This window comes from Numida meleagris, chromosome 2, assembly GCF_002078875.1.
Source record: "Numida meleagris isolate 19003 breed g44 Domestic line chromosome 2, NumMel1.0, whole genome shotgun sequence".
In the NCBI taxonomy this organism is placed as follows: Eukaryota; Metazoa; Chordata; class Aves; order Galliformes; family Numididae; genus Numida; species Numida meleagris.
Genome location: NC_034410.1, coordinates 52,402,716 through 52,430,537, shown reverse-complemented (window position 1 = coordinate 52,430,537; position 27,822 = coordinate 52,402,716). Strand labels below are relative to the sequence as shown.

Genomic DNA, 27,822 nt, shown 5'->3' with positions numbered 1-27,822 from the left:
GAGAATGGGGCGGCAGCTTAGCTAGCTGGAGAATCAGTGCTGCATATAGAAATATAGAATGAGCCTAGTGTGCCTTGTACTTGGGTATAAACGTGCTGAGTGTGAAATGTAACTCTAAAATGAGTCATTTACAAAGCAAATATTTTTGCAGACAAGGAGGTTAGATAAACTTTCTAAGCAGCAAACATTTACAAGTATATAAGATGCAGGCTACAGAGGTGACTATATTTTGCTTTGATTTGAACTGGTATAAATCCTAAATGAGTCAGTTGTCCTCAGTAGGACACCTTCTCATTTCTGTTGTAACTGGCAGCAGCTTGGATTAGCTCAGTGTTGATTTTTTGCACTTCAAAACTAAAGGCAGTATTTAAACTGCAGCATCTCAAGAGCAGCCATTCTGGCTCCCAGACACACCTGCCCTATATATAGGAAATAAGTGAGGCAGTTTCCTTCTCACCCTCCCTGTTTCTTTCCTAGTGTGTACCTCTGCATGTAAATATTATATCATCATGAGCAATTTATACTCACTTCAAATTTTTGATAAGCTAATGATAAGTCAGATAATATATGTGAAAATCTGTACACATACAAAAATGTCTTCAGTAAAGTACAGCAAACTGCAGAAAAGTTGCCAAGTACTTTATGGTTACCTATGTCTTATTGCTCAGTTGACATCTTGAGAATAAATTGTTTTATTCTGTACCAATATGAAACTCTTTCAAATGCCTATTCAAAGTCTTTTCTCATGGGGAGGAAGAAGTTAAGAGCTACAAGAAGGTCTCTGTTTATGGGGTTTTTTATTGCTTTTTGTTTATTTTAGGATTGTGCAAGTGTTTTTTGTTGTTATGTTCTAAGATCATTTGCATATGTACAAATGCAGATTCACATCTCAACACCTCTACTCTACTGTATGTGTCTTGGTAGTGTCGTCTGAAATCTGGGGAAAAAACTCTCTAACTACAATGCACTATTAGAAAGCAGCATTCCTTTATTCCTCACAGTACCTACCGGGTGACTTGACCAGTAAGCGCACCTTCTGAGTTCAGGTTCTACACTTGAACAGTTAAGACACTCATATGCAGTACATTGGCATACATATTCATTCTTTTTCAAGAACTCATAAATATATGCTAATGTCCCTTTGGGCATACTCAGTGGTATCTAGGGTGGTCGAGTGCCCACCCACTTCATTTACCCATTTTCCACCATCAGCTTCATCACTGAGACCTTTGAATAACTTTCATCCACTTTTCCTGAATTTGGAAAATTTCCATTGCTTATTAGGCCATAGTGAAAAACTTTTAAAACATTATATGTGGATTCTGAGGAAGATGTCCTTACACCTACTGGGTACAAAAGATAAAAGTATTCTGACTCGTGCTTCTTCTGAGGAAAAATCATTGAGGCAAAAAGATAAAAGTATTGTTATGTCCCTGAGCAAAATGATTGAGGAAAACAAGGCTGTTCACCCATTAAAGCTGAAATGGAAAGTTTTAGAACTATCACTTATGGATTCCATTTGCTAAACTAACATATTGGTTCTTAAACTAATGTACTAATCCCTATTGCTAAACAAACTAACCTATATCAGTAGCTAAGAAGGTATTGCTATATGTTGTGATCATGTTACCAGGTAGACTTTCAAAATGATGAGTCCTGTAGTAATGTCAAAAAAAAAAATCAGCAACTGTTTACAAAGCAGTACCTTTGTATGGAAAAAAAGCGTAGATCTATATTTCTTGCCTTGAAAACAAGGAGAACTGAAGCATCTCCCCCAGCTTAGTGTGGCTTCAGTGTATAATGTAAGAGTGTGCTCATCACTCAGCTGATTCTGGTTCATTACCTTGTTCTCCAGGTTTCTCCACATTTATGCGCATATGCAGGAGGAAGAAAATCCATATCTACCTCTCCATGTCTACTAGTGTCTGCATGGTATTGCAAGGCAGGACTAGCGAGAAATAGCATCTTTAGTAAGCACTGTATGATTTGAATGGTCTTCGTACTACAAGGCAAGCTGGTGAGGTTTGGCAGGTTGGTGATTCTGTCAGAGGTAAATTTACCTGGGAGAGTTTAATAGCAGGAGTGTACTCAGTACAGTTAAAGACACAGCCAGTGCAGGCAGCATCACAAGAAAACATTAATCCTGTTTTCCTGGAGCAGCTGAATCAGTTTCTCAGGAGAAAACATTTCTGAACCCATCTCTAACTTAACCATGATCTGAAAAGCTGATCAACAAATAGTTATTGCCTGTTGATTACCCAGGAGAAAGCATATGAATATTGCTTTAGGTTCTTACTGCAAGTTACTTAGTTTTTACTAAGGCATAGTGCCCTTTTTGTTCTATCACTTTTTCTATCTTTTTTTTTTTTCTTCTCTTGGATCCTTGGGTTACATGGAGAGTAATTTAGTATGCTAGGTACAGGTTACATTATTTTAGATTTTAATGTAATATCTGTTGAAGCATCCTACATAAGCTCTTACAGGAAAAAAGAAAAGCTGTTCAGTTTTTGTTCACTTAATTTATATGGCTTTCCCCAGTATTTAGCTCAGTTCTGCGTAGAAAATGCAAAGATGACTAAAAATGGAGCTTGTTAACCCAAGAAAGGCCAATGCTCAGTAAACTACAGGTGAAGGGAGAGAGCAAAACAGATGCTAGGATAATTTGATGTGAACCCAGAGAGTTTTGGAAGGCCAACTTATAGTAGGAACTATGACACTCATTTTTGTCAAAGGGGACTTCATTTAAACTTTTGAGTTTGACTGCCTAAAATCATCTGTACTCAATTAGTACCACTGGCACTAGAATTAATTAATGGATTCACATATGTAACTCGGGCTCTATCTCTGTTAACGCACATGCCAATTGTAAGTATATAGAGCAGCCAACTGATCTCAATTGGAGCTTCTTGCTTCTGTACTGCTGTGCCCCACTTAAAAAGAGAATGTCTTCACTAGAGGTTATGTACTTTAACCATTTATATTAACCAGAGTGTTTGCATGGGGATTAAGCCAGGTCTGTTTTACAGAGACATTAAATGCAAACAAGGAAGGAGTCATTTTGGGATTGCCTCATCAAAAGGTAGTGCTGTGGCAGGCCCTTAATGTAAATCCTTTCGTCCTCCCCTGAAACTGTGTCCTCTGTGTGCTCCTAATGCAGCAATGGGAGAAGTTTTACTGCCTCACCTGCCCAAGGCAGACTCACTAATGCTGAAGTCAGAGCAGTACATCTATATGCTTCCTGATGTGCTCAAGTTAAGATTATCTTTTCCAGTCCCAATTGTTGGCTGAGCTGACTAATGTTTTTATCCAAAGGAATTAAGGGACAGTCAATGCAAAGACCTGTCTGCTGTGCCAAGGAGGTGACATCAGCAGTTTGATTTGGAGACACGCCTAAACCTGAAGAGAGATAGAAGTCTGTCTGTGGAGTTCAGACCAAATGTCAGGGTCTGACGCTACTCAAAAGCCAGAATGGTTGAATTTGCATTTCCTATTGATTTTCAAGTTGTGATCAACACAAAATGTTCACATACCAGGCTGAGTTAGCTTAAGTTGTTCCCTGTTAAATTGTACCATTGGTATCAGACTGCTTTGATTGAACTTCTGTCTGCATGCAGCAGACATGCCCCAGATAAGCAAGTTGTTGCAGTCATGATTCACACCAGTCTCATTCAAATTACACTTCTGTTTGAGATGTCTTTTAATTTTTATGCCTGTCTCACTCCAGTTTATAGGAGGGAGAGGAGGTTCTTTTAATATATGCGTACCCGATGGTGAGATTAAGATACAATGGGTCAAATGTTAGCCCGACCAGTTTAGTACAAATCCTAGTCTTTTAGGGAGATGGGGAAGGGGGGCAATAGAAAAGATGAGAAATAAAAGCAAGGAGTCTTTGCAGAAAGCAAGAGAGAGTCACCACCAGGATTCCAGCATTGCTCATGGTTCAGTCATTGATCTTCAGTAACAACGGGTCATCAGATGTCAACTGAACAACACAACAACAACTACTACCAACAGTACAAACTTATAAATAAGTCCAAAGTGGTTGAGTCAGCTTTCTTTGGAGAAGCTTCTGGCTTCAGGATCTCAGTAGAAACTCCTTTGTTCCCATCTTCCAGGCCTTGTAGCAGATAAGAGGGAGCAGGGAGGTGCCCCCCTGCATCTTGTTTTTCACAGGATAGGATGATATAATTCCTCAGTCTCCCATACCAAGCAGGAGTTATTTGGCCACAGCCCAGATCTTCCACCAGTAAACACTCCTAAGCACCCTCTTCTGAGGGCAAACAGCTCCAAAGAAAACACAGAGTGATGTTGGTTGCCACGCAGCAACACCCACCACTTGCCTCCTTGATAAGTCAGAGTCTTATCACAAAGAATACCCCAGAAAGCAAGCTTTGAGCCAAGAAAAGAAAAAAAGGGGTTCAGACAATGCCCAGGAACATATCTAGGTGGAGTAATAAAAATGGATATCTGCTGCTGTTTCTTGCCAAAAGCTATCTGGTGGTCTGCTTCCCCTAGGAATTCAAAGCTGGATTTGCTCCTGTAGATGGTAAACTGAATTGTCTTGAACCTGAGAAGAGTGAGCTATAACACAGAAGTAAATACCTCTGTAATGCTATTATGAGATGGAAGGTACCACAATAAAAATGGAGTGGCGAAGTTTTTGGCTACAGCAAATGAGAATGAGCCCAGATACTGCAGCTACAGAAATGAAGGAAAAGAGCTGCTTACCTTTGGAAGGCCTCAGGTAGGCAAGCAACTCCAGCAAGAAGTGCCCTTGCCTTCACTGCCAACCCTTAAATGAGGCCTGGGAAGGGATGGATCCTTGCTCTGCCCTTTCCAGTCACTCAGGTACATTGCTTGCAGTGTACAATCATAGGTTTCTATCTCCATACTCAATGTGTCCCTCAGGAAGGCAGTATTGCATACAGCTGCATGAGCATATTTAATTCTCTGTAATCCACTGTCATTCTCCATGTGCCATCTGACTTTCGTACTGGCCATATAGGGAAATCATATGGTCTATGTACAGATCTTGGGATCCCTACTTTTTCTAGCTCCTGCTCTGTTCTTGAGATTTCCTCTTGCTCCCCCAGGAGTCTATACTGTTTAGTATTAGTGATCCTGCACAGATTGGGCAAGTGAATAGGCTCAAGTTTCACATGGCCTCTTAATATCACCTGCACCGCCTGGGTACTAATACATCTCTCTCCCAGTCTGAGCTCTCCTACAGTTGCCAGGAGAGTCAGACCCCATAGTATATCTATGCCCAGTATATACGCCGGGACTGGGGCAATAGACACTTTATACTCCCAGGGTGGGAGACACCCAACCCCCAACCTCAACCATGTCTGAGTTACAGAGATGGTCTGTCCCCCAAACCCACCAATTATCACTCTATCCCCCTGAAATTTGGTCAGATCACCAAAGATAATTGGTGTTTCTACACCCGTGTCAACCAATGCCATAACCTGTTGTATGTTCTTTCAGGACCATAAACTCATCAGTTCAACATAGGGCCTCCCGTCCTGTCTGGGGGCCCTAGGTGCAGGGGGAACTGGGATCCCCCATCACACAAGTAACTGCACAATTGCCAGTTCATTTTCCTCAGGTGGCTCAGGCATAGTGGCCTGGGTCACTTGAGGAGGCTTTTTCCTCTTACTGAGAATTAGAAAATCTTCCAGGTTCCATGTTGTTGGTATTTTTTTTCAATAGTTCCCACCCCTGTATTTTTGTGGTGAATTTGAAATTTGTGATTGTCCAAATGCTTCCGTAGCTGGACGAGAACATGATTGGGCTGGTGATCAATTTTTTTCAAATTGAACCCCAGCCCGGATTAAGTCATTAAACATGTTTTTGGGATACCCATATGGGTCCCTATAGAGAAGTCCGTGGGGCGGGTCTCCTGGTTTTAGTTACAGGCAGGACCTTGGCCCCTTCCAACATTTGGATATTGGACCTGGTCTGAAGGTGCTCTGTCTGCACTAGATCAGCCACCAATTGGGCAGCCTGTTGGGTGATGGCCCCTGAGGCCACTAAGGGGTTCAGAATGGACACCAGTGTGCCATACTGGTGGGGAGGAGCTTGCTGCAATATGTGGTTCCTTATCCCCACCAAAAACTTAACCAAGTCTGGACTCTCAAAGGCATCATCATATATTGCCTCCTTCATTCCTAACTCTCTAATATAATTTTGAAGTTCCTCCACTGAAGTCCATAGACCAGTATTTATCAGAATATCACTTTTGTTTGACCATATCATTCTACACACCACCATTATCCATTGAATTAGAGAATGGTTTTCATTATGTATCACAGTGGCTTTGTCTGAGAGATGGATGTGTGGTAATGGATGCCAGTTTAGAAATCTTGAGCCTATTAATTATCACACTTTCAGCCCCCATGCCCCGTAACCTCAAGAGCAAAGCTGGTGTGGTCTCTCATGGTCTTTGCTTAAAACATTGTAACAGATCCATGAGCTCAGCATCTGTGTGGGGGCACACTGTTATATGTAATGCGGTATGTGCAGGGGGCCACTCTCCAGGTGCCAACCCTGCTGGTCTGTCTTGGATTTTCTTTGTGTTTTGAGTTATTACTAGCCTTACTTCTAGAGGATCTGAGGTTTCCAAATCCTCTAATTGGCTTTTAGTTTGCTTGGACTTCTTTTTGTTCTTGGGTTCAACTAGGATCCAAGGATCCTTTGCTCCTTCTAGTGATATGGATCTTAATTCCAAAGGGGAAGTTCTATTTAAAGGTTGGGCAGTTTGCCCTGTCAAATATGTTATTTTATTTTCCAGTTGTCTAATATGCACTTGCAAAAGCTTGCTTTCATCTTTTAATTCTTCCAAGAAACGATGTGCTTTAATAGTGAGAAGCAGCAGCAATGCCATAGCAGATGCCACTACCATTCTTTCTTCAGTCATCAAAAAGTTTTGTCGTAATTTATTCTGGAAGTCAGCCATTTTTGAAGGGGATTTAATAATGGGACCATTGTCTCTTATAGATCCTCATTCTTCAATCATCTGAGCAGCGCTCAGCCACAGGGTACCCAGGAATCCCAGAGTTTCCCCTAGGAGTTTCTCTTTTGGTGTATTCAGGGTCCCAGTAACCAACCAATGCATAACTTTTTTTAAGGTAATCCATCATAAATAAGTATCTACCTGGCTCTCCAAGTGTAATGCTCTAATGAGATAGAAGGTACCACGATAAAAGCAGGGTGGCAAAGCCTTTGGCTACAGCAAATGAGAATGAGCACAAATGCAGCAGGCGCAAATGCAAAAAATGAAAGAAAACTGTTGCTTACCTTTGGAAGGCCTCAGGCAAGCATGGATCTCCAGCAAGAAATGCCCTCATCTCCACTGCCAACCCTTAAATGAGGTCACTCAGGTGCATTGCTTGTACCTGAGCTCCCCTGGGTTGGCCCTGCCTTCCCACCAGGTGCTCAATCACTGTTTCAGGCCACGTCTTAGCATTTCCACTGCAACCCCCTTCTCTCCTGGCCTCTTCTTTTGGGGAATACAGATTTGGGGGCTTTTGAAAAGGCCTGCTGATACTCACTGCTTCCAGGATATGAAGATAATTACTTCACTTCCAGGGCAGACTCTACAGTAATTTGCATTTTTCTGCATCTCTGCTGCAGGACCTTCCATTCCATAGGCTCATGACACAGTCTTCACGAGGGTCTTGAGTGGTGAATCAGAAGTGACTTAGAAGCATTCTCCAGATGCCTCTTCTAGAGGTATCTCCACCACTTCTTTTAAATCACACTGTGCTTCTAATTTAGCTATGATTTAGAGACTCACAGGCAATTCAGTTCCTCTGCAATAGAAGGCAACATGCTGTTCCTTTGTTTATCCATACAAGATATCTAAAAAAAATTTTTTTGAATACTTGCTCTTGGGAATACTGGAGGGAGTCTGATGACTTGAATGCATTATATTGTGCTGGTTCATGGAGTGACAGCAAGTAATGCATGAAAGAAAAACCAATAACAGTGTAAAAGACTGCTTCAAAGTTTTTTTAAAAATACATTCATCTTTGTTGGCATGGGTTGGAGACCTGAGTCCATGTCTCCAAACCTTTCTTGGGGCCATAAGAGGAATCTGAACTGTGAGCCTCAAGGCTAGAAGTAAATAGCCTGTCACTGCCAATGCAAGCCATCTCTGAAAACAGATTGCTCTGTCAGTGATGTATGATTCAGTGCGGAAATTGCAGGTGAATTAATTCTAACCCACTATAATGTCTTTATTTAGAGAGATGTCTAAATAATTTTTATTTGATTCAATGTGACAAAACTTTTATTCCACAATAAATGTCTTTTTTGTTGCTTCTTTTCCAATATAGCTTGAGTCATAAAGATTTTTTCCCTCATTTTATACTGGAAACATAGTCCATATGTTTTACTGACATAAATATATTGCATTAAGTAGTTTAAGAGGGAAGATCTCCTTTCCCTGCATTTTTCTAGCATTTAGTAGGGTGAAAGGGTGTAAGTGTAAGTAAGGTGAAATTTGTTGTTGATTTTACTTTGCAGGGACAGTGTCTTATTTTTGTTTTTATTAGTTGTCGTGGTTTTATGATTGTTGGTTATTGGTATTACGCATCATAACATCATGTAGTGCACTGGGAGTTGAAGAGTTAATGCTCCAGTTCCATGGATCATTGATAGTTCCGGGTACCTCGTTCTCAGAAGAGAAGAAGAAATACACTTCCCAGAGGACTTTGCTGTTCTGTTGCCATTTTCCATTCAGAGGGAAAGATAAAAACTGTTCGCATATCAGGAGACATCTTTTCTCTTCCTGTCTTCTCATCCTGGCAGCATCTCGCTCCCTAGCCATCTCACCGTCAGCATTAGAGGAAGGCCTTTTGAATTTTTGGACACTCTCTCTCATTTTATTGGATTTATTAGTTTAAATTTCAGTTATATTGTATTATATTGTGTTATTTTGCATCCCAATATCTTATTTAGTAAATTAGTTTGTTTCTCCTCAGATTGTTGCTGCTGTTTTGTTTTTAGGCCCATCTCCCTACCCTTTTTCCCTTTTCCCTTTCCTGGGGCGTGGGTCCGTGGGTCCCCCTGCCCCATTAGTCATGGAACCAGGCTGAACCTGCCCATAAACTGCTGACATTAGTAAAAAGCTCATTACTTGAGTGTGAGAGATGCCTTTTGGAGTCACAAGATAAGTAATTTGAAAGAGCGGTACTACGCAAATTTTTCTCTTCTTCTTTCTATCTCTCCACATTCACATTGTATAGGATTGATTTCCAAAACACGAGATAAATATGAAAACCTAATAGCTGAAAACACCATCCGCTGGGAACTTGTGTCCTGATTTCACTGTGGGGAAAATTATGTTTGTTCTATTCTGATTTTTGAACAGGGCAATGTCTGGCCAGGTGTTGGACCAGCATCAACTGTTTGCTTTCTGTTGTGGTTTAACCCAGCAGATTGCTGAGCACCAGTTGTTTGCTCGCTTCCTCCCCCTTCCCTGTGGGATGGGGGAGAGAATCAAAAAAAGAGCTTGATGGAGTAGGACTTGTGTTGAAATAGAACTATTTACTAAGATAGAGAAAAGAAAAAGGATAATAGTTACAACTATATATATATATATATAAATGTATATAACAAGTGGTGCACAAGCTCTCTTACAAGTTGCTCTCCACACCCCCAACTGATGCCCATCTAGCCTACTGAGCAACAGAAGAGAGAGATGAACTCCTACTCCATTCAAAACTCCTTCTGCATGATGTATATATGTTATGGAATATTTGCTTTGGCCAGTTTGAGTTAGTTATCCTAATTCTGTTCCCTCCCAGCTCCTTGGTCCCTTCACTGAGGCCAGGCTTGGCTTGGCTCTGTACAGCATTGCTTAGCAGCAACTATAAACATCGGTGTGTTATCAACACTGTTTTTCTCCTTGAATCAAAAACCATCATACCAGAAACTCTGAAAAAAACAATTCTATCCCAGCTGAAACTAAGACCCTTTCCTATATAAAGAATGATGAAAGGCATCAAAAAGCAGGAGCAAGATTGTTTTTGCATCCTTCAGCAAAGTGGTTCACAGTGCTCCCTGTGAGCAGCTATCTATCTTGCAGTTCAGAAGAACTTGGTAACCTTTCTGGAGACTGCATCTCACTGTAGGTTTTTGGCCTGAAATTTCTCTTTCGCAGTCAAAGTTCTCATCCATAGTGCCTGTTCAGTCAAGAGTGAACAAAAGGCTGAATACCAAAATCAAGCAAGCTCCTGCTGTTTCTCACCTTGTGAATTCAGCATCACTGCAATTTGGGCTGTGCATTGGACAGAAACATTTCAGTGCTGCTGGGATAAAAATGGTGCAGAATTAGATTTAGGATATTTCATAGGCAAAAGCACTTGCAGAATCTGATTCAAAACCCCGAAGTATCAAAGAAGCAGGACAAAAAAAGGCTTCTGAACAAATGATTAAAATGATATCTTAATGGATGAGTATAAAGGAGGCAAATAATTCTCACGTTCTCTGTCAGCATCTGTTTGAAGTGACTAAATGGTGCTGTTAGCAATGCTTTGGCGTTTTTTTGTTTTTGTGAAATAAAGCCATATATTGTATGTATGTAAGCAAAATCCTCAAATACCTTATAAAGAATGACATGAAAAAGTATTTTGGTATTATATTAAAGATTATTAATCACTGATATTTATATAGCTTTTCTTTGATTGCCAGATTTTTTGTTTTTTAAAACAAAATTGAATCTGTCATAAAAAAAAAAATTGTTTTGTTTTAAAGCTAAAATATATTAGTTTCCCACATGATGGATTCTTTTCATGGGAACTGGTAATTGCTTCTCTGGGGCAGATTGTTTTGCATTGTATATGCATAAGGAAGTTGAAGGAGATGTGACTGATGTAGAAAAAATATATAATCCTTGCCTCAAAAAGCTCTCAATCTTATACAAATAATTGAATACATCAATGAAAAGAGGAAAATAAAGAAAGTATGCAGCAGTTGGAGGCAAGTTGATTTGCGTTAACCAATGGTCACAGTTAGTTGTTACCTCCCCATAGCCATTCTGTTTTTGGGAAGCATCTTCCTTAGAAGAAGAGAAAAAAAATTAAAAAAAAAAAAAAAGAGAGATATGGGGTGTTTTTGTTGTTGTTGTTGTTTTTTAAAGAGCAAAATTTAGCTAGAGCCAGTGGTTAGTCAGTGCCATCAGAATGAGCTGCTGAAGTATTGATATAATGGGAATAAGGAAGGAGGAAGAAATGACTGGAAGATTCAGTGGACTGCTGTTTTCTCCCTTGGTACATTTCTTTGAAATGGCAGGACATACAGGTTTGTGAGGGCCATTTTTGACCGTTAGCTATATGTATTAACCTAAAGTATAGTTCTTCTACAGCTATGTGTCTGTCAAGTACGCTCGTGTGCAAAGGCTACCTGGCAATATCACCTAATTAGGTGCCTTTTTTCCTACTCAGAACAGAATTTCAGTTTATGACATATATTTATATCTTTTTTCTCTATTGCTTTTATATTTTTCCAGGACAGAAAGACTGTTCAAATCATCTATTTAACACCATGTGATCTCTTATGCACCATATAGTTAGTGAATTAAAAAATATAATTACTATTACCCTTCATCATAGGGTTTCACTGCCCCTTTAAGTGGACATACATTTTCCACCAACATTTACAATCCTGATACAGAAATCACAACATTAATTCTTGCTATATCTGCTCATCACTGTTGCAGCAGAAATTGATACTTTGTTTTTGATTCATTTATGGTTTAACACATTGTGTAGAACTATTTGTATCACTGTACAAAGGAAGAAAAATGTAAGAAACTTTGGCTGCTTTCTTAGTTACAGTGCATTAGATTCATGGGGTGTACTTGGGCTGGGATTTGAGAATAAATTTTATCCAGTATTGTGTCCTTAAAAGCCATGCTTTTTTTTTTCCAGCAGTTCATGCTCACATTAAAAAGGCAGTTGCCAGAAAATGCATATTTAGGACTGAAAATGCAGCTGTTCAGCATCTGAGCCTGATCAAAGCTGATATTCCCCAGCTTTGGTTCAGTCATTAGTACCAGCCAAAATAATCTCTTGAGATTAGATGCTTATGCAGAACAATTTTCTCAGCAGCTGCCTTAAGATCAAGGCTGAAGAAGGCCAAGGCGAATCAGAACATGCAGTCTTAATTCCCTGATTACAAATGCAGCCATGAAATGTGGAGACAGAAAGTTACTGTTTCCCTGGTTATTTATTATTATAGCACATGCATTATGCTAGGCCCTCATTTTGTCATCTTTTACAACCTTCAGTATTATGCAGCTTTTCAGCTTAAAGCCTTTGCACAATCTGCAGAGCTACCAAAGCATGATCAGAGTGCTGGGGAAGATGTTAAGAATGGCAGATGATGGGGAGGGCTGAAACTCTAAACCAGGTTTCACATATTTTGGGAAACTCCCTTCTCACTTGTCCAAACCCAGGTGAGGAGCAGCTTGGTAAATAGAGATAGGGCCTGCCTGGCATGAGTCCCCCATTGCTTCTAGAGATCAGACCACTGCAGGAGTGAGGGGAAGGCTCATGGGTACTTTCCTAGCTCTGTTCCCTCAGGACTGGACCATGCTCTTTTTCCTTGGTGGAAGCACCTGATGAAAGCCCTGCACCTCATGACTGTCTGTCTCAGGAGGCATGCTGCTCCAGGGTGGGTGGAGAAAAAAAAATGGGTAGTTCATAAAGGTAAAATGTCTCCAGACATGGCTTCTATATACAAAGAAAATGTTTGAGATTTTAAAGTCAGGTATCTGTGGATCATCCTTGGCTCTACACAGATGCTTTGAAGTCTCTGGTAGGCTTACAAATTCCCTCTGTTAGTAAAAGCTAACATTAATACTAAATGTAATACACTGTATAGCCATCATGGGTGCAGACCTTAATGCTGGATTTTTAAGTCAAGGCACTTGTATTTCTATACAGGTATTCTTGTATTTCTATACAAAATCTATTTTAAGTGACTTATAGAGGCTTCTACAATAGTACTGATTGTAGTCCTTCTCACATCACTGTGTGGTCTTACTGGTGGATGCTGATGTACCTGGTGTTGTGTTAAAGGGCAACATCTAAGTGATGCCTAATCTGGCATTATAATTCGGATTGTATTCAATATATGAACTGTCATGATTACAGATTCACAAATAGTTCTCTGTCCGATTTGTTCAGTGGCTTTCAACGAGCTACTCATGACCTCTTCATTATTCATGTAGTAGTGCTCAATCAGAACTCACATGGCTAGATCAGTGAAGGAATTTGGCCACGCTCAATCAGAATTCACACCGCTAGCTTAGTGAATAATGTATTTTACTAAAGCAACAGATGCACAAATTCTTTGGATTGCCAGTGATAAATTCATTGTCTCCAAGGCATGTGCAAAGAACTAAGAATAATACAGCCTCACCACAAGCATGCTAGGTTATAAAGCAGCTCTGCAGACATCTTTAAGTTGCCTGAGGAAGCACTCATTATAATTGGGTCTGTGACTCTTACTCAATAGGCAACCCTATGAGGAGAGAAGAGAGGCTCAGCTCATCAGCTGATCCCAGAAGCCAGTGGTGTCCTCCTGACTACTCTGTGATCGTATCTTCCCCCAAATCCCCCCTCTCTTAAGCCATTTTTATACTATTTCTTATTTTTCAGGTAGAGCTTGAGTGACACTAGTCATGCATACGTTTGTTTGTGATTGGTGTAAAATTCTCTTGCCTCGCTTTTAAAGGTATAGCCTAAAAAATTCAGAATGCAGGCTCAGAGAGTGGTGATCGCACCTTGAAGGTAGGTAGCATTTGAATGGCAGTGTGTTTTGATATTATAATGGGTGTAAAATGAGCATATAATGAACAAAGTTCACCCAAAGGATGGCACTTTGTCAAGACAAGGCAGACTTGGCCCAAGGTAGCAACTATGTAGCTTATCAGTGGTATTGTAGTACCACTGAGATCCCATCCCAGCAACATTATCACAGAACCAAGCTGCAAAGACTCTACTCTGCTCCACCCTTCATGCCATTTCTTCTTAGGGTCAGCACATGAAATTCTCCTGATGTTACCAACAGTCTAGGGAAGGTTGCCTTCCTTCTGTGGAATAAATTCCTTGCATACCAGCTGCACTCTGCTTTTGTACCCCTGTAAACAGTGCTGTACCTTAATTTCCAGTAAACAATGCTATACCTTAATTTCCAAGTCACTTATAGCAATTATCCAATACCTGGCTTTACAGACTCGGGCTTGCAAACCACAGCTTCGGTAAAATTTTGTTCAACTTCTTTTTATAAAATGGTTTTCCTGTCATGTGAAGTGACAAATAGGGAACTTATATGTGATGGGAAGGTTTTATTAGCCTTTCTTTAGGATTATCTGCACTACGCACTTACAGTGCTGGCACACATAATGAATGTAGTCAGCCCAAATCCACTATGAAAATACCAGACTGCTTCGTATGTGCTTAATACACTCTATATATTTTTGTGTGATAGACATATGTGAAATTAGAGCAAGCATCTGTGCACATATGTACACAATACAGCTTTTCTTTGTGACCATAACAGAAAAATGAAGGAAATTGATGATTTTTTTTTTTTTTTTGCAACTAGTTCTAATCCTTCTAATCCTGTGATCGTTCTACAAAAGGACAAAGCAAGGGCAAGGGCCTTGGGCTTGAACAATTAACTTTTGTCCTTTTCCACTCATGAAATGGAACAGCTGGCCTTTCAGTAGTTAAAATCATAGAATCATAGAGTGGCCTGGGTTGAAAATGACCATAATGATCATCTAGTTTCAACCCCCTGCTGTGTACAGTGTTGCCAACCACTAGACCAGGCTGCCCAGAGCGACATCCAGCCTGGCCCTGAATGCCTTCAGGGATGGGGCATCCACAGCCTCCTTGGGCAACCTGTTCCAGCGCATCACCACCCTCAGTGTGAAAAACTGCCTCCTGATATCTAACCTAAGCCTCCCCTGTCTTAGTTTAAAACCATTCACCCTTGTCCTATCACTATCCACCCATGTAAAGAGTTGTACCTCCTCGTGTTTGTATGCTCCCTTCAAGTATTGGAAGGCCACAATGAGGTCTCCTCAGAGTCTTCTCTTCTCCAAGCTAAACAAGCCCAGTTCCCTCAACCTTTCTTCACAGGAGAGGTGCTCCAGCCCTCTGATCATTTAGTGGCCTTCCTCTAGACCCGTTCCAAGAGCTCCACATCTTTCTTGTGCTGGGGGCCCCAGGCCTGGACGCAGTACTCCAGATGGGGCCTCACAAGAGCCAAGTAGAGGGGAACAATCACCTCCCTCTCCCTGCTGACCACTCCTCTTTTAATGCAGCCCAGAACAGAGTTGGCCTTCTGGGCTGACAGGACACACTGCTGGCTCATGTCCAGCTTCTCATCGACCAGGACCCCCAAGTCCTTCTCTGCAGGGCTACTCTCAGGGAGATCTTCCCCCAGTTTGTATAAATACCTGGGATTGCCCCAGCCCAAGTGCAGCACCTTGAAAGAAAATACATGAAAGAAATACTGTAATTAGTTGTCTTGTAGCTTTCCCTGGAAGCCTGCCTTAGGGATCACAGTTTCAGGATATTAGACTGTGACAAGAGTTCAATGAGCTAAGGCATGCTTGGCAGCATTTCTTCCAGCAAAGTGACTTTGATTATCTGAATTTTGTTTCACATCCCTTGTCCAATATATTGTTAGTAGCACTAGTCTGAAAGCATGACCAATTAAAAGTGGATTTAATTTCATGTGATTTTTATGGTTTAAGGTGGTTTAAGATGGTTTACTTTTTGAAGTGTTTTGTTGTGCAAACTGACTGGAGCCACTTGTCTTGAAAGCAGTTGCACACAAGTTGTACCACTGCGCAGTGAGGCCACACATATACAAGTTTTACCTATGGACATTGGCACTTGCAGACCCCACAATCATTTTTGTTAAAACAATGCATCATATTTAAATGAATCACCTCTAATGAAATCAAATCATCTTGATAGCAGTACTACCACTCAGACTTGATTCACGATCTTTTTTTATTTATAAAATAAATAAAATTTAATTATTTTTCTTCTAATGTTTACTACTGAATTTAGTTTTGGTTTTGTTTTTATCACTTGAACATCCTAAATTTCAGGAATTTGCTAAAATGTGTCACATCATTATAACCCTTATTATGAGTCATTTACTACATATATATACCAAGCTGCTGCAAACTTCATTATAAAATTTGAAGCATCAGAAAATCTGGTGGTGATACTGTTTTACTCTTCGGCTGTTCTTAAAATAAGTTAGAGTCAATGGATTACAGAAGTATGCAATTACAAACTTCTTAAAATGCATATTTTTGGCAGGAAGCCATTGCGTTCTCCTGCATTCACAGCTGTCTGTTTACAGGAAAACTGCCCCCAGCAGGCTGCAGTGGCTTCTTCAAGCTATTACACCCAATTGGGTGGTGCAGGGACCTCTCTATGGACTAGGCTCAGTAACACTTCCCTCTCAGGTCGTAAGTATCACTTGCATTTTTTTCAGGTAGGAGGGATTGATAGTAAGCCATCTTTTGATCTCTGTCATACCGGTATTAAGTCCATGGCACCTCTCATGAGACTGTGTGTACCATATCTGTCTCTAAACAAATGGTTCCTGGGATTAGATTGTGAACAGCTCTTCTGTGGGGGTAGCAGTGTAGATTTTGAACTACACTTCTAAGGTCACTGTAACATGCATTTCTCTTGTTGCAACTGACCTCAGCCATTACTCCCTTACAGCTCAATGTGAGCACAGCACACTAGAATATTATCAAAGCAGCCGCTGCTTTGCTTTAATGGAGAAGTAAGCACTGTCATGTTGCTTTCACCTCATCTCCCCCAATGTCACTGGTGTGCTAGCTGGTTTTGCTTTACTTCTTCACAGTGACTTGGGAAAAAAAACCTATGACTAATTTGCTGCAAAAAAAATGTGGAGTTGTTGCTCTAAGTGTCATGTGCAGATATTCAGCAGCATTTCTTGCTGCCCAAAACTGTTTCGATAGAAGCAGGTAGAACCAATATCTAGGTCAAACCAATATTTGGCTTTTTTTTTTAAATGTCTTTTTGCTGAATGCTCCCAGTGTGGAGTTTTGTCATATGTTTGTGTAGCTTCTCCCAAAAAGAAGAGTGTGTCTTTCCTCTCCATGACATGACTGGCATGAGCCCAGAAAGGGAGGAAGGAAGGGTTCTGCAAGATAAGGTGTATAGCATCTAAACAGCAAGGAAGAGCAGAGTGAACAAGTCATCCCTGCTCTGAAACTGGAGAGATGTTCTCAAAGAGTGTGGATACACAGAATTTCACATGGTCTGTGATAAAGTGCAATGGGATGACCTCCAGTTCTAAAGCTGTAAATGTCTGGTGCTGTCGGGGCCTTGATAGCTGTGTGAAACAGATGTTATTACTATAAATGAGTGCCTGTAATAGTTCTCCCACTGGACAAATGACATCTAGGGATTCAAGACTGAAATAAATGAGAGATTGAACAGGACAGCTGAAGAATATATTAGAATTGACTTATATTCTACTACTCCATTATATATAGAACTACCTGGTAACACTCCTCTCAAAAACCTTTTTTCTCCTTTTTCTGTCTCAGTCGAGTTCAGTCCATGTTGTCTCAAAAATTCAAAATGTGTCCAGTCTCATTGTAGATTTTCCTAACTGATAATGAAGAACCAAAAACTTTTAAGATATGAAGTTATTTAAAAGTTAGATGCATTCCTGAGAAATTTACACTGATGATAATATAGAAAAGCTTGAAGAAGAGGTTGATACCTATGGGAAGATACGGTGACAATCCTAACAGATCCCTTTACCCTCAGAGCTGCCAGTGCATACTACGTGCCTATGTTTTACAAGAGGAGGTGTGTTGAGGTTAGCCTGAACAGAGAGAAATACATCCCAAGAACTTAATTCTGTGGTTCTCTGGAGCTATAAGCACGCCAAAGGGCTGTAGAAATACAAAGCTGAGTTGTCCTTCCTTGTGTTCCTGAGCCATCCAGAATCCAGTTTGGATGCTGGCATGAGATGCAGCAACTTGGGACTTGTTTGGTTATGCCTGTTGATATGGCCCCTGCAGGCATTTCAGCAGTTAGGCATTGTGAGGCATTAAGTGCTTTTCTTTTCTCCAAACATCGCTATCCAGACGAGGGAAGAGATTGTCCCTCTCTGCTCAGCATTAGTGCAGCCTCACCTCAAGCACTGTGGGAGCCGCAATATAAGAAAGACAGAAAACTATTGGATGGGATCCAAAAATGGTGAAGGATCTGGAGGGCAAGACATATGAGGAGCAGCTGAGATCCCTTGGTTTGTTCAGCCCAATGAGGAGGAGACTGAGGGGAGGCATCATGGCAGCCCACAGCTTCCTTATGAGGGGAGCAGAGGGGCAGGTGCTGATCTCTTCTTTGTGGTGACAGTGACAGGACCCAAAGGAACAGCACGGAGCTGTATCAAGGAGGTGGGTAAGATTGGGTAATAGGGAAAGACTCTTCACTGAGAGGGTGGTTGGGCACTGGAATAGTCTCCCCAGGGCAGTGATCATGGCCCCAAGCCTGTCAGATTTTAAGAAGCATTTGGACAACTCTCTCAGACAGAGGGTTTGAATTTTTGGTTACCCTCTGTGGAGCCAGGAGTTGAACTTGATCCTTGTAGGTCTCTTCCAATTCAAGATATTCTATGATTTTAACACGTCATCTCCTCTGCTATAGAATGAGTGACTAATGGCTTAAAGAGAAGTAAGCCAGTGTCCTCACGAAACAAGCAACTATACAATTATACCCTCATGAGCAAAGGGTACTGCTTCCTTCTTGTTCATTTGCACCAAGGAAACTTTCACTGATTTAATGTGCCAATCCTGATGTCTGTTCTGTGGGTGGAGAATTGTGGAGGACCTTCACTTTGCTGCTGGTCATCACAGTTTTCACTTCAGAGCCCACATGGGAAGAAATACTATGTACTATATGCTGTACCTTTCTGTCAAAGGTACTGGAGAAAGTGAGGCTGCATTCCTCCCTGTAAATGAGACTTTTCAGGCATATTTTTCTCATGCAACTTTAAAGATATTGAACAAAAAGAATATTAAAGTGTAGGACTGACAATCTGGGAACATGCTGGGTCTCAGTCATAGAATCATAGAATCATAGACTCATAGAATGGTTTGGGTTCAAAGGGACCTTTAAGATCATCTAGTTCCAACCTCCCTGCTATAGGCAGGGACATCTCCCTCCAAACCAGGTTGCTCAAAGTCCCATCCATTCTGGCTTTGAATGCTTCCAGGGAGGGGACATTCACAATCTCGCATGTTCCAATGTATCACCACCCTCACAGTAAAGAATTTCTTCCTAATATATAGTCTAAATCTACTCTCTTCCAGTTTAAAACCATTTCCCCTTTTCCTGTCACTACATGCCCTTATAAAAAGAAGTTCATCCCCAGCTCTCCTAGAGGCTCCCTTCAAGTACTGGAAGGCTGCTATAAGGTCTCCTCAGGGCCTCCTCTTCTCTCTCAGACTGAAGAGCCCCATCTCTCTCAGTCTGTCCTCATAGGGGAGGTGCTCCAGCCCTCTGATCATCTTTGTGGTCCTCCTCTGGACCTGCTCCAACAACTCCATGTCCTTCTGGTGTTGGAAGCTCCAGAACTGGACACAGTACTCCAGGTGGGATCTCACAAGAGCAGAGCAGAAGGGCAGAATCACCTCCTTCGACCTGCTGGTCACACTTCTCTTGATGCAACCTAGGATATGGTTGGCCTTCTGGGCTGCAAGTACATGTTGCCAGCTCATGTTGAATCTCTCATCAATCGATATTCAGAGGGACTAAGCAATAAGACTAAATTCTTTCCTAATTATGGTAATGTAGAGATTGAATCTCCATGAGGAAGAAGGGAAAAGGTGTGAGCCTGCCCAACATCTCCTGTGCCTACACAGAAGTCAGTAGATTTTGACTCCCAGAGAAAATAGGGAAATGCAAAGGTGGTTGAGTAGGGGATACCAGATGCTTTCAAGCAGGTAGGTGATGGCACTGGAACCAGCGAAATGGGCTGTGGTCAGGAAAGAAAAAAAAGCAGTGCTCATATTGCTCTCAGTGAAGGATGAAGAAGATGTAAAGGCAGGCTGATGATTCTAATGTATCATGCATGCCTTTTGCATCTGTGTTGGCCGGTACAGAGCTAACAGCAGTTTTGGCCATTAAATACTTTTTAAAATTCAACCAAAAGGGAAGGAGGCAAGTTTGCTTAGTATTACGCAGGCCTCTGTCTGGGTCCTTTTCCTCCATTTTCTCTCCAAGTAATGTATTACCACATCTCAAGAGAAAAATGACCCCAATCTAAAGATTAGTAGAGCAGCATGTGGATGTTTCCAGTGATGTGTATGAAACTATTTCTTTTTCCACTGTGTGCACCAAGGTATCCTTAACAGCAGATCTCTTGATCTTAAAAGCTAGGTTGATTACTGGGCACCAGACAATGTAGGGCACACAATATTTTCTTATGACAGAAGCTTTGCTGTGAAGCGCAGTAATTTGTGTTGGTAAATTGGAGGCATCAGAAGGTCCAGATTACTTCATAGGATGAATTTTTGAACATATATCTATAGTTTGGGTAGTGGGGGCAAGAGGGTACATTTGAGGATAATTTCCACATGTAACATTTTTTAAAAAGTAGTGTTGGGCTTTCTTGTGTGCCTGAAGATGGCTTGTTGTCACTAGAGTCACTTTAACCCAATTTTGTTTTAGTGTGCCAAATAAATTTTTCTCTTCCATAACCAATATGAAATGAAACTTTGAGAAACTACATAATGTCAAGGTTGAATAGTTTTTGGATGCTAGATCTTTCTTTGCCTTTTGTTTTGTTTTGTTTTGGTGTTCTGTGTGCATGCCAAAGGTACAGCCAGCATGCTTCAGACGAGGCATATCTAAGCGAAGCAAATTGCCTTCATTTAATCAAAAAACAAGGCAAATTAGCATAGTTGTTCCAGGAAAAACTGCTGTTGGGGTAAAACAGAGGAGTTTTCATACCATGTTGTTATTCATGTGTTTTACTGTCATTAGTAAATATATAAATATTGAGTATATAAAGAAAGTAATTTAAAAGTAGAAGGGCTTTGCTGGACTTCGTTTTGTCTTGTTTTCTTTGTTTTTGAATCAAGTATTAAATGAGCCAGTGAGTCTAAATGTTGTTGCAAGAGGTTACAAATTTCTCTGTCCTTTTTCCTTTGCACTGTGTGGTCAGAAGCTTCAAAGGGAATCCTTTGGACTTAGATTCAGTACGAAACAGTTTGGGTGCTGAAATTTTTATGGTATCAGTAACATGTCTTTATTAACTTAGCTTCAGCACATTATTTAGTACCTCTCTGAACTGTAGCCTGCAGAAAAGACCAGCTAACTAGCCTGACTAGATAGGGTCCAAATTACATACGTACTTACTCTAAAGATGAGTGTGTGTGGGTCTTAAAATTGCATCTGTCTCCGAGGATGATATTGAATGTACTCAAAATGTACACTCTTAATTATGACCTTGAGTAAAGATTTAAAGTTTTGAGTGCCAAGATTTCAAGAGCACAGTTACTGAAATAAGTCCCATTAGCAATTAAGGATTTGTTGGGAAGGGTTTTGTATTTTAGTTGATGATTATTCCATGCTCATACTCGCATCTGCATAAAATCAGAATTTAATCCAAAAAGTCCAGCATTTGGGTCCTATTCTGGAAGAAAATGTTTTTGTACTGAAAGACAGACTACTGCTGTGCATCTAATTTCCTAACCTTGCCTTCCATGACTTTGTTGTACAGAGCTTCATGCACACAGGCAAAAGAAGGAAAACTACAGCATCACCTGTTTACTGATTATGGTAGTTCCTTTAGGCTGAATGCAAGCATGGCACATTCTTATGAGATGCCTGTAAAACTTTATCTGCAAATAGCAGCAGTGAGTAATAATTTCCAGCACTTCTCCTGGACCTCTGGCACCTGATATTTTACTCAACAGTAAGAATAAGAGCTATCTGGGATCTGCTGAAATAAGCTCTTCCTGCCTTTATGTATTTTAATAGCTCCAGTTTTGCTACAAGTGTCTTTAAGTTTGTATCATTCCCCTTTTTGCTGTTGTCTTTTTTTCCAGGACTTCAGCTTTCCATGCTAGTGTTCCAGAACCTAAAAGTCTGCTGGAGATAGGCTGAAGTGGATCATCTCTGTTGAGCATGTTCTGTCATCAGAAGGAAAGAGAGACTTAAAACTTTTGAGTTCCTCGTATTTCTAGTGGAAGGAGATTTCTCTGGGTGTTACCTTTTGTTTTAATACATAAAGAGCTGATGGAATCAATTACAGCTTTTTCTTCTCTTTTCAGACCCGAAATAAGAAAGCACAAAAGTAGCAGCAACTTTTGCCCAGTTTGTTGCAACATAGTTATATCACTCAATGAAGATTGCAGTTGGCTCAGCAATGCAAGAGAGAAGGCTCATAAATATGCATGAGGAGTGCCCATATCAACAGGAGGCAGACAGGGCTAGGCTCTGGGGGTTATACTCTCATTACATTTCCTGTTTATACGATGCGAAGGGGAATAGACTGGCAGAGTCCTAAACTTACTGTATTCTGTTTGGGGAAGATTAGGTTTTGAAGAAAAATGACTGGTAGTCTCCAGGGTACTATTTATGTCATCATAAATTTGTGTTAGCTGATTTTATGATTATTATTCTAAAAACCAGCAGCCCTTATCTCTGCCACTGCACTCATGCTATGGTTATGAGGAATCTTTTCTTCTCCCTTCTGCTCCTTCACACAATACCCTGACTTAACTCATTTTTCCTTTCCTCTCTCCCTACGTCTATCTGTCAATCACTGTCACATTGCTTTATGTCACATACATCAAGGAGAGCAGCATTTTCCACCAAGTGAGCCAATTCTAAAGCTACCTTCCCAGAGGCTATACAGATTGCGTGAGCTGGAGGAGCTCAGGAACGAGCAAACTGGACAATAATGAGGCTCCCAGAGCTGCTTCCAACTGGCAGTGTCTCATGCATGTGTTCACACTGCACTGCATATAGTGCACGCCTCTGGGGCCAGGACTGTGTCCATCAGCCCAGCAAACAGAGCTCCTCTCCTCACCATTAATAGCAGCCGGAGGAAGGAAGTGGCTCATAGCCTACATCAATGATACTGCCCAGTCTATCTTCTCCAAGTTACAGGAGCTGCCTCTGCACTGTGCTCAGCATTTGCTGCCTTTTGAAGTTGGTGATTCAAGGGAGGGAACAGTATTCTGAACAGTTTACCTGTGAGCAGCAGGTTAGCCAGCAAACTGCATGCAGTGAATTTAGAGTGTTGTAGCAAGGTAGGCTTCTCCAAGGGACTTTTCTTCTGTTGTTAGATCTCCATCAGTGTCCCTCCTCTCTCCCAAAATGGCAGGTTTGAGCACAGCTTTTCTACACTCAGCTGTTGAACAGTGAGGGTTTTTCAGTTCCACAGCATTGTTTGTAAGCCCTCATCCTGCTTCCAGTATAGAGTGCGCATGTCTGTGTATGTGGCCTCTGTAGGGAACCCTTTTGTGGCTGACTGACATCAGGTTTACGTGAGTAAGTGCTTTCTGCCTCCGCAAGAGTTCTGTGCTTTGCCCAAGAACCCTGTGACTATTTATGGGTACCTTTTCAAAGCAGTGAGCAGAGATTTATCTGCCTGGCCAGTGGTGGTGCTAGAAGTCATATAGCTACCACGGCTTTTAGTCTTGACACTTTATTGATCCCTTTACTACTTACATACCTGTAAATGACCCCTGTACTTCAAAATCTGTATCATCAAGATCTCATTCTTGCTTGTGACACAATACATCTTGCCACACACAGGCTTCTGTGCTGCAGAACTTCTCTGTCATTTCTATACAGAACTTGCACAAATTCTCCACTTCTCCCTAGAAATGTTGATGTTTCACCTGGTGTTTTCCAAACCTACCCTCCAATAAAGCTCTTATCAGACTTTCCTCCTGCCTGATGTAGAGCACCACTGCAAATCGTTGCCATTGGTCTCATAAGGTCTGCATTGCAGTGGGCTTGTATGTGATATCATTTTGATTATTCTTAAAAGAAGACTGCCTCTTACTAGAAGAGCTGTGCTGCTTACTCCATAGTAGCTGAGCCTTTCGGTAGTTGAACATGCATTTAGTTACAAAACAGATATATCACTTTCAGTGATCACCAAGCCTGATGTGCCCAAAGCTTGCCTGAGACAAACTTTGGTTTTTGAGAATTTTCTTGGAGATATGCTGGGTGTTCTGATATCACTGGGTGTTTTGTAGTGATCTGTATGCTCCTTAAGTTATGGTACTAAGAGGAATATGAGCCTATCTCCACAACTTCCAAGAGGTGAAATGGAGTTGTAAGTCTCCCTTGCTTTGAGACTTCTCCATTTGGATAATTATGGAAAGCATCTATTCTGATTAGAATATCCCAGGACTGATCTTGAAATGTGTCAGTATATTCTTGGGTATTTCTGCTTTCATCATAAGTGAATAAGGAGGTATCAGAGATATTTTTATTTGCATGCTGTAGAATATTTAGTATACGAGACTGTAGAACTCAGATGAAAAGATTAGATCTATATTGCATTTTTACTATGAGCACAAGTGATAGTAAGATCCATCTTTTAATGCATTCTGCAGCAAACTTGTTGAAACTATTGACTTGAAACTCCTTAGCATTAGTTTAAGGAATGCTTATATTTGGAAATAGTTATGTGCTTTATTATTGTTCTGCCTTGTTTGCATGTAAAAATTCATGTTGTCAGGATTCTTTTCAATTTTAAGCAAACATACCTAGCTAAAGCAGGTTTCAAAGTAATATGAGAAATAAACCATTACACCTATGACTCTCCTCAGAAGTAATTGCTCTTGCTCCATCCTCAGGGTGATATTATCCATGTCTATTTTTTTTTTCCTGAAGAAAGCAAACAGGTCTAAAATTCTAAGTAATCCACAGCAACTGTAGGCGCTAAAATAACCTCATTTCAGAAACCTCCTACAGATCCCACTCAATGCATTGAGGGGAAGCAGTGCTGCCAGGAAGGTAAAGAAAAGTGGAATCACTTTTCTATCAGAAGTATAATAGAGTTTATTGGTTGGTCACCTGTGCTCAGAATAGCTCAGCTTTCAGGGAGAAGGAGCAGCTGAACATGTGCCTTGTGAGCTGTCAATGGCCAATCAGGGTAGGTTTTGAAATAGTAATTACCCACTCCCACGGAAATGTTTCAGAGAAAGGCATAGCTGCTTTATTTACGGTGCCTTTTGTGCATAAGGATGAAGACTCTTATTTGTTCTTTTCATTTTTCCAGGTAAATGTAATATCATGTTTCCATAAAACCCTTTTAGGAAACAGTGCCATTCACCATTAAAGCTTGCATAATTAAATTGTTTGTCAGGGATTTAATTTGATGCGAGTCATTTATTTGCAGTGTAGTGCCAGGATCCAAGAGAAGCTGCTTCTTGCACTGAACACCAGGCTGCCGCTGATCCCGCTGTGCCCCACTGCCCTGGGGCTCCCGGAGGTGGTAAACCATGTGTACCCTCCTTCTGCACATGCCCACTGTGAGGAGGTAGGGGCAGCAGCTCAGCAAGCTCCCTGAGCACCAGGCCCACCACTGTGCTGCAGCTCACAGGGGTCACTTTGCCCTCGCTACCATGGAGTTGCCACCTGGCAGTGCCACAGTTGCTGGTTCTAGCAACTGCTGTAGGCTGCTTGGTTTCCTGCCTCTCCAAAAAAGACCGATCCTGTACAAAGCTTGGTCAAATATAATTCAGTGTGTTTCTGGCACTGTAGAGTGTCAGGGTGTAAGGGTGAGAAGCCAGCCTGCTCAGATTTGTTTGTCAGGTCTGGCAGAGGACCAGCCCCAGATCAGCTCTCCCAGGCATGGCACATCCCCACCATGGACAGAGGAGGCAGAACAGCACCTGGTCTGGCAACAGAGATGCTGGGACTCTCCAAGCACTGGTAGTCTCGGAGGAGCTGGCTGAGAATGCTGTGCAGTGCTCGGACCTTGCGCTGAGCTGCTTTGGGGAGGATCCTCACACAGACCAGTGTGTCAGTATTTTCTGAGCAAATACCCACATAGCTTGTGGCAGCCACATGCCCGGTTTGGGCATTTCTGTACAGGAGCAATTCCTGTATCTGTACAAACATCTTTATAAGTGGTGGGACAACAGTGCCACATGGAAGCTGACTGTACATCATGCATGTTTTAAAATCCTCTCTAACCGCCTGTTCTTGATTAATGGATCTAAATGTGACCAGATTTATCAGGCTTCCAAAGAATAAAAGAGATAAACAACTAACTGTGTGTTTTGATTGATTAGCGTCACATTTACAAACTCGTTGAAGGACAGATCGGTCTATGAAAGGGTGGGTTTTCATGTTGTTGTGAAGTGCTAGGAAATGCCTGTAGCTAGAGGAAAGATATCAGATCAGGATCAGACCTGGCGTGCTGAAAGCTTTCTGGTGCCGCATTGTTCTGAAACATGCATGGTTGCATGGGCACAGCCGTCTGCTGGCCCAGAACTTTGGGCTGGGAAAAGATTGCTTCTCCTTCCTTCTCCCCTCTCATCTCTGTCTGCAACAACAGAATCATGAGGAATGCAGAGGGAAGGTCAGTGCTCTCTGCATGTGGTCATTGCTGCTAGGATCACTGCAGTTATCTTCTATCTCTAACACACTCAGTAGAAGTCACTGCTAGGGGCACCGCATCAACTGTGCAGTTTAACTGCTCTCCAAACAGCAAGTGCTTGTAGGTTCTCTGCAGTCATGCCAAGCCAGAGCTTCAGAGCTAAATGCCAGGACAGCACACTGCTGCTTTCAGCTGTCTCAGGTTTCAGGACTGTACCAGATTGCCGTCTCGAGCTCCATGTGACTCAGCGATGTCCCTAAGCGTGGCAGCATGATAGCACATTGTGTGCTATGGAACACCTTACAGGTGAATGTAGAACTAAAGCAGTTCACAATGTGGTGCATCTCAGCATTACTTTTGCCCCTTTTCCTCAAAAGAAGTGTTGTTCATAGAATTGTAGAACCATAGAATATCCTGAGTTGGAAGGGACTCATAAGGATCATCAAGTCCAACTACTAGCTCCACACAGAACCACCCAAAAATCAGACCATATGACTGAGAGCATTGTCCAGACGCTTCTTGAACTCCAGCAAGCTCAGTCCTATGACCGCTTCTTAGGGGAGCCTGTTCCAGTGCCCAACCACCTTCTTGGTGAAGCACCTTTTTGTGATATTCCAAACCGAACCTCCCCTGTCACAAGTACATGCCATTCTCTTGGGTTCTATCACCCATCACCAGAGAGAGATCAGTGCCTGCACCTCCACTTCCCTACATGAGGAAGCTGTAAGCCACGATGAGGTCTCCCCTCAGTCTTCTCGAGACTGAACAAACCAAGAGATCTCAGCCACTCCTTATACTTCTTCCCCTCTAGATCCTTGTCTTAGTAGCCATCTTCTGGACACTGTGTAATTGCTTTATGTTCTTCTTGTACTGTGGTGCCCAAAACTGCACACAGTACTCAAGGTGAGACTGTATCAGTGCAATGAAGAGCGGGACAGCCACCTCTCTCAACTGGCTAGCAGCGCTGTGCCTGATACACCCCAGGATACGGTTGGCCTTCCTGGCTGCCTAGGCACACTATTGACTCATGCTCAACTTACTGTTGACCAGGACACCCAGATCCCTTTCAGCACGGCTGCTCTCCAGCACAGCAAGTTCTATACGAGTCAGCACTTTGCCCAGGCAGCCAAAAGGGCCAACTGTACCCTGGCG

General features: G+C 41.6%; 1 protein-coding gene across 2 annotated transcripts in view; it reads left to right on the top strand.

Annotated features, from left to right (window-relative positions):
- TPK1 (thiamin pyrophosphokinase 1) overlaps positions 1-27,822 on the top strand; it is a 314,743-nt gene that overhangs the window by 279,364 nt on the left and 7,557 nt on the right. The window contains exon 8 of one of the 2 annotated variants that reach the window (XM_021388538.1): positions 22,148-26,341. The exons of the other annotated variant lie outside the window; for it this stretch is intronic. Within the exon in view, the coding sequence (XP_021244213.1) occupies positions 22,148-22,200 (53 nt within the window). The 3' untranslated portion in view covers positions 22,201-26,341. Of the gene's footprint in view, positions 1-22,147; positions 26,342-27,822 lie in introns of those variants that run through there. 2 annotated transcript variants of the gene reach the window in all.